The sequence below is a fragment of the Loxodonta africana genome, chromosome X, assembly GCF_030014295.1.
Source record: "Loxodonta africana isolate mLoxAfr1 chromosome X, mLoxAfr1.hap2, whole genome shotgun sequence".
In the NCBI taxonomy this organism is placed as follows: domain Eukaryota; kingdom Metazoa; phylum Chordata; class Mammalia; order Proboscidea; family Elephantidae; genus Loxodonta; species Loxodonta africana.
In genome coordinates, this window is record NC_087369.1 from 63,538,828 (window position 1) to 63,550,909 (window position 12,082).

At 49.4% G+C, this 12,082-nt stretch overlaps 1 protein-coding gene across 10 annotated transcripts in view; it reads right to left on the reverse strand.

Moving 5' to 3' along the window:
* The window catches only part of KDM5C (lysine demethylase 5C), a 33,357-nt gene extending 21,795 nt beyond the window's left edge, over nucleotides 1–11,562 (reverse strand). For 3 of the 10 annotated variants that reach the window (XM_064278311.1, XM_064278309.1, XM_064278304.1), the window contains exons 1-8: nucleotides 10,849–11,562; nucleotides 6,918–6,995; nucleotides 4,537–4,659; nucleotides 4,057–4,227; nucleotides 3,403–3,534; nucleotides 2,566–2,689; nucleotides 2,276–2,457; nucleotides 1,119–1,277 (exon numbers count right to left, since the gene is read on the reverse strand). In XM_064278311.1, coding sequence (XP_064134381.1) covers nucleotides 1,119–1,277; nucleotides 2,276–2,457; nucleotides 2,566–2,689; nucleotides 3,403–3,534; nucleotides 4,057–4,227; nucleotides 4,537–4,659; nucleotides 6,918–6,995; nucleotides 10,849–10,998 — 1,119 coding nt within the window. In that variant the 5' untranslated portion in view covers nucleotides 10,999–11,562. Of the gene's footprint in view, nucleotides 1–1,118; nucleotides 1,278–2,275; nucleotides 2,458–2,565; nucleotides 2,690–3,402; nucleotides 3,538–4,056; nucleotides 4,228–4,536; nucleotides 4,660–6,917; nucleotides 6,996–10,848 lie in introns of all 10 variants that reach the window. The other 7 variants (XM_064278310.1, XM_064278306.1, XM_064278303.1 and 4 more) reach the window with 4 other exon arrangements.
* Between the last annotated feature and the right edge of the window lie 520 nt (nucleotides 11,563–12,082).

A 12,082-nucleotide genomic window follows, 5' to 3' on the forward strand; every position in this document is an offset into this window, starting at 1 on the left:
TAGAAGCACCCAGAATTTGGATGAAGGAAGGCCACCCTGCCAGATTTCCCAGGCCTCTTAGACCTCACTGCTGCTTCAGCTGCTCTCCACATGCCCCTACCCACACTAGGTACGTTCTCCTGTGTACCGCTGCTCCTGTTGTTTTTCCAACCCCAGTCTGGAATATTCCTAGTTAAAGTCTGTTGTGTTGTTGTTAGGTGCCATCTAGTCAATTTTGACTCATAGTCATAGCATGTGACAGGACAGAATGCCCGATAGGGTTTCCTTGGCTGAAATCTTTATGGAAGGAGATCGCCAGGCCTTTTCTCCTGCAGAGCCGCTGGTGGGTCTGAAATGCTAACCTGTCGGTTAGTAGCCGAGTGCTTAACCACTGCACCACCAGGGCTCCCTAGTTAAAAGTCTACATCATTGCAAACCAATCCAAATATCATGGTTAAGAAGGAAACAACTAAATAAATACTATATCCATGTGATGGACTATCCTGTATCCCCTAAAAGAAAAAAGTCATACTTGTGAATAAATTTAGTAATATAGAAAAATGACTATGAAATAACAAATGAAAACATGTAAGATCCCAAACTTGTTAAAGATAGTTATGAATACACAACAGCAAAAAGATTAGAAGGAAATATACCAGACTATTAATAGGTGCTTTTTAGGATGATAGGTAATTTTTCTATTTTCTAAGCTTTCTAAAAAATAAAAATATGTAGCAATCAAAAGAACAATATTTTCTTCATATTCCTATCCTTCAAACCTCATTCCTGACATCTTCTCTGATTATTGCCCTTAGTCATTTTCCTCTCCTCTGAACTTCTACACCTCAGAATTTGCAATACACAATTTAGCATCTGGTTGTACGTCATCATATACAGTCTATCTAATCATGAATCTTGCCTCCCTAGGTGGTCTGGGAGCTCCCAGAGGACAGAAGAAGCAATGGCTGCGTCAACTCCTCCTCTTTCCCTGAAAGCTCTGCCCAGCCTAGCCTCCTCACCCCAGGCACCCAAAACTTAAGACTGTGACTAAGCTAGAAAGCGGCCCTCAACAAGGCCAGATGAAGAAAGACAACTACACCCTATGAGGTATATGTGGACTGAGGCTGGGGAGGTCTTACCGCCATGACACACTTTGGGCACCGCCAGACACCCTTGGGGATCTCAGGTAGAGGAGGCAGCAGGCAGAAAATGTGGTAGTTGTCATCACAGCCATCACATAGCAAGAGCTTGTCATCTTCATCCCCTCGGGAACACATCCGGCATATATATGACTCGATCTGCCAGGGGAGGGAAGCAAAAGTTCATCAACCGAAACCCTGTCCAGCCTTCAAACATCAGGCCCCTCCAGACAGTACCCCGGTTCATACAGCTCTCCATTACAAACCTACTGCGTTTGCTGGTTGGATCAGCTGGATCATTCATGGTCCTTGGACAGGCTATTCATACTAGGTCTGCAGTTTAACTGCAGAGCTGTGAGCGTAGGCCCTTTATCACACGATCATTTGTTCAACAAATGCTTACCGAACACCTAAGTGTTAAGCACCATGCTAGACTCTGCGGTCATAAAGATGTGTAAGATGTGGTATCTGCCTTCTAAGAATATACAGAACTCTAGAGATACATGCTCATACAAGTTAAAACCTCAGTGTGAAAACTGCCAATGGCGGCCCATAAAGTGCACTGTAGGAGCCTAGAGAAGGAAACACTCAAATCAGCTGAAGAAAGGGAGAGACAGCCTTGAGAAAAGACTTTATTGAAAAGGTAACGCTTGAAACTGGCTGAAACCTGAAGGCAAACTGAGGTTTGGCAATGGGGCAGAGAGGCAGGGGGAAAGTCTTCGAGGCAGAAGAAAAAAGCACGTGCAAAGTGTGAGGGAGTGAAAGAGCATGGAGTACCTTAGAAGAAAAAATGAACACACCTATAAATAGTTCAGTGTGGCTACAGCAGAGAAGTGAGGTGCGCAGTGCTGGGAAATGAGGCTAGAGGTCAGCAGGAACTAGCTCACAGATGGTAATGAGGAGCTTAGCCTTTATCCTGAAGCAATGGAGAGTTGAGTCTCCTCCGGACCCTTCCAAGCACTTCATGTTGACAGCACTTGATCACCCTTTCCTATTCTTTGTTCCATGCAAGTTGGCCTTGTTTTCCCCAATTAAGTGAGCTACATGAGGGCAGGGCCCATCAGGCCTGCTTTTCTGCTTAATGCAACCTGGTCCAGTGCCATGACATGGAAATGTTTGTTGAAGGGACCAGAAATGGGTCCTTGAAGGGTCCTTACAAATTGGGCATTGCTGTGGTTCCTCCGCAGTCTCATCGTCATTTTGGTGCAGGGCTCTGGGCTGTGACTCAGCTCCTCCTTGCTCTCCAGGAAGGTCTTAGGTGAGGTTGACTCCACCTTCACATCCCCTCCAGGCTCCTCCTTCACCACCACAGTGGGGGGACACTCAGGCCCTTCCTTATCTGGGAGAGAAAAGCAGCTCTAAAGTACAGGTCCGAGACAGTTACCGCCCTGCCTCCTCTCCCCAGGTGAGTCCAACCTTCACACTGGCTTAGCCTGTTAAGCCTCACCTTTCTTCCGCAGAGTCTTATCCTTGGCCATGAGGCCCAGGCCCATCATCTTGGGACCGGCCCCATAGATCTGTAGCTTCTTCAGCTCTGGATTCTTTTCAATGTCTTCCTCTGTGGGTTCCGGCTAGGAAGAAAGACATGAATGTATCAAGACTGCTATCTGGGGCAGACTGCCCCATCATAAAAAAACAATAGCTAGACTATATATCACCTGGGCTCATGCCAGGGGCTGAGGCATAGGCAGGCCAGGGCAAAGTGAGCTCCCTCTTCAGCCCTCTCTTGGAAAGGAATTTGGACGAGATCTCAGTTTTCTCAACTGTAAAATGAGAACATTAACCCCTACCTTACAGAGTTATGAGGGGACTGAAGATAATATATATAAAAAAATGTAACAGTGCTTGGCACAGAATAAGCATTCAACAAATGGTAGTGACTAATATGATCTGCTAAATTACATGCTTTAATGAGCCCAGGGACAGTGTCTGTCTTGTCCTGTTGTATCCCCAGTGCCTAGAAAATGCCTGGCATACAAGCCTCTGCCTAGAGGTAAAATACAGGTATAAGGAGAAAGAAGAGTTTTACTTCTATGAGCACAGTGAGCAAGGAATGGAACAAGACAGGCAAGAAGGACAGACATGCAACAGATATTGTACTAAAAGATCAAGAGCCAGCTCAGACACTCAGCTGAGGGCAGAAGAAAGAGCAAGAGTGACGGAAGAGAGGCACACTAACGCTCAAAACTCAGAGAACTGACAAAAGGGACACAACCTTGGCCAGAGGGAGGGAGAAAACTCACTCCACTCCCAAAGCCCTAAGATAGATGGGGGAAGTACTCACATCAGGCTGCAATCTCTTGGCCCGCCGGCCATAGCTGTTGAACTTGGAAGGCTGCACAGACTGTCGAAGGGGGATGCTGTGGGGTTTGTATTCCTTGTCCTTCTCCTCATTATCAAATGGACGTGTGTTACACTGCTGGGTAAAGATGAGGGGTAAGGGTTAGGGCATGGGGCTCCAGCCTCCAACAGCGAGGGCTTCCCTTTTACCCTCACCCACTGACAAAGCTGTGGTTCCACTCAACTAGCCCGTACCAACAGCCCCTGCTCAACTAGTCTTCCTCATTGACACCACATACACTTTGGGAATTATTCTCAGTGCCTTTGCTTATGCCATTCTTTCTTCCAAACACCTCCCCCCACAACTTTCTCCCCAACCACACAAGACTCATCTCTTCCCAGATCTCTCCAGCCCGAAACATCTCTCCTTCCTCTGAATTTCTCTATTATTTAAGGTCTTATCTCATAATGGATAGTAGGCTGGCCATACAGACCAAAAAACTCTAGGACCTCTGACCCTGAGCAGTACGGAAAGATTATAAGCATCACTAGGAATGGATAAAGTCTAGGTCCTAAGTCTCTAGTCCACAGAACCAGTTCCATTAAGAAAATGTATCTGGGGGTAAAGCCTCCCTCCACTTCAGCCTAGTGTCCTTACCACAAGGTTGGCTCCAGACTGGTACATCTCATAGGGATAAATGATGCGTTCATAGTGGGAACGCAGCAGGGAGCCAATGTTTTTCCCTGGTGGGTAGTTGAGGCGCTGGGCCACACGGGCCCACCGACGGTCCTTGCAGATGGCTTCATAACCACCTTCCTCCACCACGATCTGAAATGACAAACAGGAAGGGACATGGATATGTTGTGTGTATATACAACAGGGAACAGGCCTGTAGAAAAGGCAATGAGGACGACTCTAGCTTCTCACATCACTGGAGGCTATCCCCCTCTTCCCAACCACCACCACCCAGAGTCAGCAAGAGACACTAAGAAGTTCTGACGATAGCTTGTATGTTGCCAGGCTATGCTGCTTCTACTGCAGCACAGCAACCCAATATCCAAACCAAGGGGGGCCCCCAAAATGCCAAGGCTATTTGTGTGGGGGGTGGGTGGGGGATTGAGAAAAACCTATTCTTACTTTGCTGAGGCTGTAGAGGTCCAAGATCCGCCGTTCTACATTGGGAATCTTTAAGGAGGAGCCCTGGATTTCCCAGAATTTGGCAATCTGATCCAAGTAGTTCAGCTTCACTCTTGTCTGGGCCTGGGGAAGAAATGGCTCAAAGAGGCTGGCCTCCTCACTGGGAACTGACTCCTGCCTGTCTCTGGCCCAATCTCAGGGGAAGAGAAAGGGTACAGCCCACCTACATTACCCAGGGCCTCTCCCAATGAACTGGACTCCAGGCTCTACTGAACTAGGTAGTGCTTATCCCCACCTACATTCTCACCTCTGGCACCTTCTAGTCAATTAGGTAAGCCCAAGGTCTCAAAACAGGGGAGGGTACAACATTCAAAACTTTATATACATTCTCTCTCAATCTCCCTTACAGGATTGTATGAGTATTATCTCTTTTACACACGAGGAAACAGAGACTCACACAGCAAGTATTAGGAGATTTGGGATTTAAATAACTTAAGTTGTGGCTTCTCCTCTGCTACTAATTTGCTGTACAGTCTTGAACAAATCAGTTCCACATTCTGAACCCTTATTTTCTGATTTATAAAAGGAGAATAAAATAACTGCCCAATCCACTTACCCGAGAGGGGTGGATTTAATGAGAAAAACAGTGAAGACCCTCTGGAAGCTTCAAAATTCTATCTAAGCTCTAGGCATGTTTTAGAGAACAAAGGCTCCAGAGAACGCACTCATCTTTTTACGCGCCATGAAACTTGGTCCACAGTGGCTGAAGACTAAGAATGCGTACTATAAACAGGTTGGCCTAAAGGACTAAGAGATAGTACACCAAAGCAGCACTGGCACCTGGCCAACCCAGGACCCAATGTAGGCCAAAGATCCCAGAACAAGGCACGTACCATGCTTCCTTGAAATCTCAGTAGCCCAAAAAGGGCTCCCAAAGGCCTCAAGCCTATCACCTCACCCTGGTCAGAGGGTCTGTTCTAGGGAAAACTAGATAGTCACCACGATTCACTATCTTGCCCTGGTCCCTTTCTATGTCATAAATGAGGAAAACTAAGATCTACTTGTGGAAATGACCTACGACTCCTTGGCTGTGGGAACCCCTAAGGGTCCAGAAACCCTATTCCCTCCACCTCAGCCCTTAGTTTTCTGGCCTTGGCCTCATCCCTGCTCTTCTCCCCCCCCCCCCCCCCCCCCCACCATTAGCCACTACCATCCCTCTGGAAATCCTGCCCCTGTCTTGTCCTAGGCTATACCTTGACCAAACTATACCACCACAGGCTTGGTCAGATACATTTCTTTAAGGAACCTGTACCGCCCCCCCCCACCAGAGGTGACTTTTGCCCTTACCAAAACAGCACCTAGACTGAGTCTAGGACAGTGGCTACCAATGTGCGGCAATTTTGTTCCCCTGGGGACATTTGGAGATGTTCTGCGACAGTTTTGGTTGTCATAACCCAAAGGGGATAATACTGGCATCTAACAGGTACAGGTCAGGGATGCTGATAAACATCCAACAATGCATAGGATATTCCTTACAACAAACAATTGTCTGGCCCCAAAGGTCAATAGTGCCGAGGTTGAGAAACTCTAGTCTAGAAGACAAAGAAGCTTTTAAGTCGTGGATGTTCAGCTGGGCCTAATTCCATCCCCCACTCCCACGAGCACGCCAGAACATCTACTAAAGCTTGTGGATACAGAATAATTAATTGGGGAGGAGGTGGTAGCATTCTTCTATCCTGCATCTTCCTTGGAAAACTCCAGGACCTCACCCGGAACTGGCTTTAGGGCACCTACTCTCATTATCCCAGGGCATTCTTAAGCCCTTAGTGGAGAACCCCACCTACTCATGGAAAGGGCCTAGACTTCCTACATATAACAAGAGGGAGAAGGCATGCCCTACTTGCCTGATCCCCTGCCCAAGTTTTTAACTATTCCAGCCTCCACATAGACTAGTTCTTGTACTGTTCCCATCCATCTACCTCACCTTCCATCTTACCAAACAACACAGATGGAAGGTAGATAACACAGTTATGAATGAGTTGGATAAATGAGGCCACATTCAGCTGGCCTAGCAAGAAAGGGTCTCAGCTGGCACCATATTTCCCTTTCGTTGAACCAGGTATGATAGGCTGGTTGACAGGGGAGCTTCAGAAATAGCAAACCTTCGTTCAGAGAAAATAAATGTCACTGCTCTTGGTTATATTCAGAGCTCTGAAGATTCCTTCATGCCCTGGGTATGCAAAGGAGATGCAATTTCATAGACAAGAGGATAAAAGCCTAGTTAGGTAAAGCACCTTAGCCAGGGAGGGCATGAGGGAAGTGGGATCAGAGTTCAAGTACTCATTCTCCCCACCCCCACCACCAGCTGCTAGTCTTCTCACCTCTAGTTCATTCAGCCTCTGGATTCTGGGGGTAAACCTGAAGTTGTCTACTTCCACAGCAAAGGGTGGCTGCCAGTCCTGAAAGGGTAGAGAAGGGAAAGAGACTTGGGTCACTCCAGCACAGTGCAAGACTATAGGGTACCAAAAGCAGCTCAGCATCCCATTCACACCTTTCCAGACCTCCAGGCAACCTAGACCCTTTCATCTGGCAAAAGCCCAACCCACCATGCAGAACTCACAACAGGGCCGAGCAGCCCCTCAAGTCCATATACAAGGCCCCACGCACATGCCCTGGGAAATTTCTCCTGAGTCCCTCCCAACAGTACAGTGCCAGGCTCTCAAGAAATAGAGAGATGGGGCCCCAAACAGTGAACTCTAAACATTCCCTACACTCACATTAATCCCTCGTCTCCTAGCCATGCACTATAAGACACTCAGTCTAAGAGTATTGGGAAGCACACAGAATCTGCGGTCAGAGTCCTGGCTTCATGTTCTAGCTCTACTACATACTACTAGCTATAGGATTTTACCTTTCTAAGCGTGTTTTCTCATCTGTAAGGTAGGAATATGAATTCTTGCCCTGACTTCCTCACAAGACTGACATGGAAAATTAAACTAGCTTCAAACAAAAGTGTTATTCAAAGACATCATCATTAAGAGTTGATATCTAAGGCTGATCTCACCACCTAGTACACATGCAGAGTAGCTCAGCTCCAATTCTGGCAGGATTTAAAGGTTTGCGCCTTTAATGTCTGTTCTCTCAGTTTAAAGGCCTGAGATAGATATTGGAGGCAAGAGCAAGGAACAGGGAGCAAGAATCTGCATTACTCACTGGGTCTGGAAGGCTTCCTGTGGGTTCTCTTACACACCTGCCATGTACAGGAAGAGGCAGGAGAGCAAGTCCAGTGGGGGAGGGGGGTGGTGGTGGTGGGGGTGGTGGTGTATGCTGGGATGCCTGACTGTGGTGGCAAAGAATGGGAAGATTTGGGGAAGCGGGGGAGGGAAGTCAGGGAAAGGTAATAAAAGTGGGGGAGACTCTGCTTTGACAAATTGAAGCTTGTTCTGTCTTGCCCAAGGGTAGCTGTGGAGAGTTCCCTCCCTAGCCCCCTCCGAGCCTCCCATGTGTTCCTCTCCTCCCCCGAGCTCTGGCTCCTGATGGGGTGGGGGAAAGAACCTCGAATAACCTAGACCAATGCCCTCATTTTACTAAGGAAAGTGGGGCCCAGAGAAAGAAAGGTGCTTTCTCTAAAATCACATGCTCAGTTAGTATCTTCTGACCTCCAATCCAAGGCTCTGCATTATACCTACCAGTGATATATATACACACACATGCACACATCCATACGGGTGGGGGTGGGGGGGGGTGGGCAACAGTAAAACAGAAGAAAAAGCTGCTGTCCTCCTCTGCACACACGTTTAGAAACGGGGCCAGACGACTCACTTACATGCACGCATACTCCTCCCCCAACCTGAAGCAGGCAGAAAACACCTGGTGCACAGTGAAACAGGGGCAAAAAAAAAAGTATGTAGGCTAAAATGGTATGACTCAAACTCAGACAAGCTCCCAAAAGGGTTCCATGTCCTCTTGCCTTCCATTAGAGCATAGCACTCCCCTTAGGGCAGGTAACCCCGGTAAAAAGGTGCTCATACCCAAAACTCCAGGCACCCTTCTTTCCTGCTGAATCAAGTTCTAGACAAGAATAAGTGCAACATCAAGGAACTCATGACAGGCAATAGCAGAATTGAGATTTCTAGAGCAGGAGCTGTGGGTGCAACAGACAACTGGGGAAGGTCCAACAAATCTTCCAGCCTGGGACCTACAAGCTCCCTTACCCTCCCTTTAGTCCCACACTGTTGTCTATCAAATGTTCAGTATTATCAGGATATGGTGATAAAAAGGTTAGCTACCTTTATGCAAGATGCACAGACCAATCAGCTTGGAGGTGAGCTATGAGTCCTGGGCCTGCTCCAAGGTACCAACACTCTCCTCCCACTTATTTTCCCCAAGTACAACAGTCACCTGTCCAGCAAGTCGGATTCCAAACCTCCCTTCCACAGGCAAACCTCCAATTCCCAGATACTCATCTGCACAAAGGCTCCCACTCTGGGCCCATGTGCCACTTTAGTGAATTTCAAATTCCAGCCAGAAGAAGGTTCAGCTGCCTAAAGGAGTAGCCCCGGACAAGGAGAGAGAGGAAAAAAAAAAAAAACCAGAGAGCCAGGTCTCTCGGATTAGAGGAAGCGGACTGCTGAGGTAGATAAGTGTAACAAAGGACGGCCCCCTGCTGGCCACACACACCTCCTTCCTGGTCCCCCAAGGCAGGGTAACGACCACCAGCTCAAGGCTAGCCTGCCCAGCTAAGCCCAACACAGAAAAAAATCAATGTCAGGCCTCAACTACCTACTGTTGTCAGATAATGCCTCTTTCCTACAAGTGTGCCCAGGACTCCGGCCTCTCCCTTCTGCTAGCCTTCCTGACATCTCACTACCCACTGCCACTCCCTTACCAAGGACAAGGATACCTCAGAGGTCTGTGGCCAGGCTCCAACAGGGGAGAAACTGGCTTACCCCACACCCCTCAAAGGATCCATCTTAAACTAGCCTAGACCTGTGGCTGAGCACCAGAAAGTATCGAGGTGAAAAAGGAGGTCTGCGGTGCCCTCCTCCAGTAGGAGTGAGGCTTCCCATCTCATTCCAGTCAGGAGACATTCACTCAAAAACACCCTGTTCCAGCCAAATCAATTCCTGTCCTTGGAATCCCAAGTGGTCACTGAACACCACATATCATCATTTGTCCCCCATGCCAGCAAGGCGTCAGTTGTCCTAGCCCCTGGGGAAACTTCTGGTCTGAAGCCAGGCCTAAGAGCAAAGATACACCCTTTGCTGCTGACCTCTGGGAATGAGGTGTTCCAAAGGCACCCTCTTCCATAGCTTCATTCTGTTTCTGGGAGCCCAGGAATGCCCTATCCTCTGGGACCTCCTACATTCTGGGACAGAGCAAAGTAGACATCTTCCAAGGACTGGTAACCCACCCCCAAGCTGATTGGTCCAAGACTCTCTATAAGAAATCAAGTTGGGGGGGCGGAGGGTGTGATATGCAGGAAAGGCCCTGACAATGTCTTCGACCCTGATTAGGAAAGGAGATAATTCCCTGAACCCATCTCAGAGGAAAGAACTGTGAGACCAACTCTGGTCCACCAGGCTATTATCACAGACTGGCCTGGAATGGGCAGTGTTGAGTAAATATGAGTCAACTCACTTAGGGGAAAATCAACAGCCACATCAAACACCTTCACAGTCACAATAATTGTCACTTATCTAGTGCCTACAACACACAGGCACTACCTAGCTTAATCTAATTCTCTCAATAACCATTCAAAGTACACGAAACCCATCTCACAGGCTCAGAGAGATTATGTTACTTGCCCAAGGTCACACAGCTAGCTAGTAAGCTGCAGAGTAGAGTTTTGAACTCAGGTCTGTCTCCCTTCAAAACTGTGATCTTTCCACTACATCAGGCTGCCTTCCTTAAGAGACGTGATTGACAGCAGATGAGAGAACCGCCTTATTAGCGCAGCCCTGACCTGGGTGGTCGGTGGTAACTAAGAAATGTGTGGGGTGCCTCTCTGTGAACTCTCCCCCGCCCACTAGGCATCCCTGAAGACTGGGGTGGGGAGGGGGGTGTGCCTCTGATCCAGGTAACTATGGACTTCATATCACGAGAGGACCCCCGGCCCCAGCATTCTTTTTCCGACCCGGGCAGCATCCACAACAGTTCCAGCGCCCCCACCCCCACCCCCACCCCCCGCTCCCCCACACCTTGAGCTGCCCTCCACCCGACTTCTCCGCCAGGTACCCTAGTTCCCCGCCCTCCCCCCGCCGCCCTCCATCGCCGACCCTGTCGCCGGCGACCAGTAGCCCTGGGCCTTACCGCGGGTGGGCGGATCTTGCAAATGCCCGACTTCTCCGCAATGGGCCTGATTTTCGCGATGTAGCCAAGCGGGTCTCGGAACTCGGCCCAGCTGGGCTCGAACACCGGGCACTCCGGCGGCGGTAGGAAGTCGTCGGACCCTGGCTCCATGGTGGGCCCTACAGCTGGGCCAAGTATCAGGAGGGCTCGGACCGCCCTTAAGGACTCATGGCGCCGCCGCTGTCTGAAGCCAAGGCACTGCTCGGGGACTAGGCCCTAAGCAGGGCGGCCGCCGCCCGCCGAGGGCCTAGGGGGCGTGTGGCTGCCGTGTTCTGAGAGTCTCAGGCTGCCGCTACTGCTACCGCCTCTTCGTTCCACTCCTTTCCTTCCAAACTGTGCCAATGACTCCCAACTACCGCAGCCTTCACCGCCAGTTAGCTCCCCATCGCGGCGGCCCTCATCGCTACCGCAGCCATCTTAGTTTGTCAGCCTCTTCCCCCCTCCCGCTCCCTCCACACCACAACAAACCGGATCCCTCCGCAGTATGTCCCTCCTAGCCTCGTATGCCTCGTATTAGACCAAATCCTAGGAAGCCTTCATCCCTTGGGGAGCGAGCTGAATCAGCTGGCGTGGATTCCCTAGGTGAAAGCAGAAACTCAAAAGTACCGCTCCAACTGAGAGAAAATAGTCCACAACAGCGGCGGAGGAGCAAGATTGTAATTACTAGGTCTTCTTTCCGGATGGGTCGGCGGTGCACGTTTAAAGGCCAGTTTTGCGCATGCGCGTTGTGGAGACAGACCGGAAGAGGAGCTGGAGTCAGTGGGTGGTGGGTCAACTGGCACCCCCCCACCCCGCCGTGCACCTCAGCCCTGCAGTGTTTCTCGCCCCCATGCTCTTTCCCTTTTCATTCAGGTCTTTCTGATATGGGCAACGGAAGGCGGTCTCGGGTACCTAATTGCAAGGGACCCCTTTTGGTGGCCGTGACACCCCTGGGGCTTTGAGGTTCTACAAGAAGTAAGGAAGGCGGCTGCTCACTCCCCGGGGATTGTGGATTTTTTAGAATCCTGGGCCCCAAGGAGAGGAAGAAAGTATTTATTTTGTCCAAGGTCATGTAGAGGTCTCTCAGAGATGGGTTCTTAGCTCAAAGTCATTGCCAATTAGCATTTTAATGAACATTGTCAACTGATCTGTGTGTACTTCTGATGTGTGTACATTTGTGGGGTGCACTACTACGAAATAAGCCTGGGCGTATGTA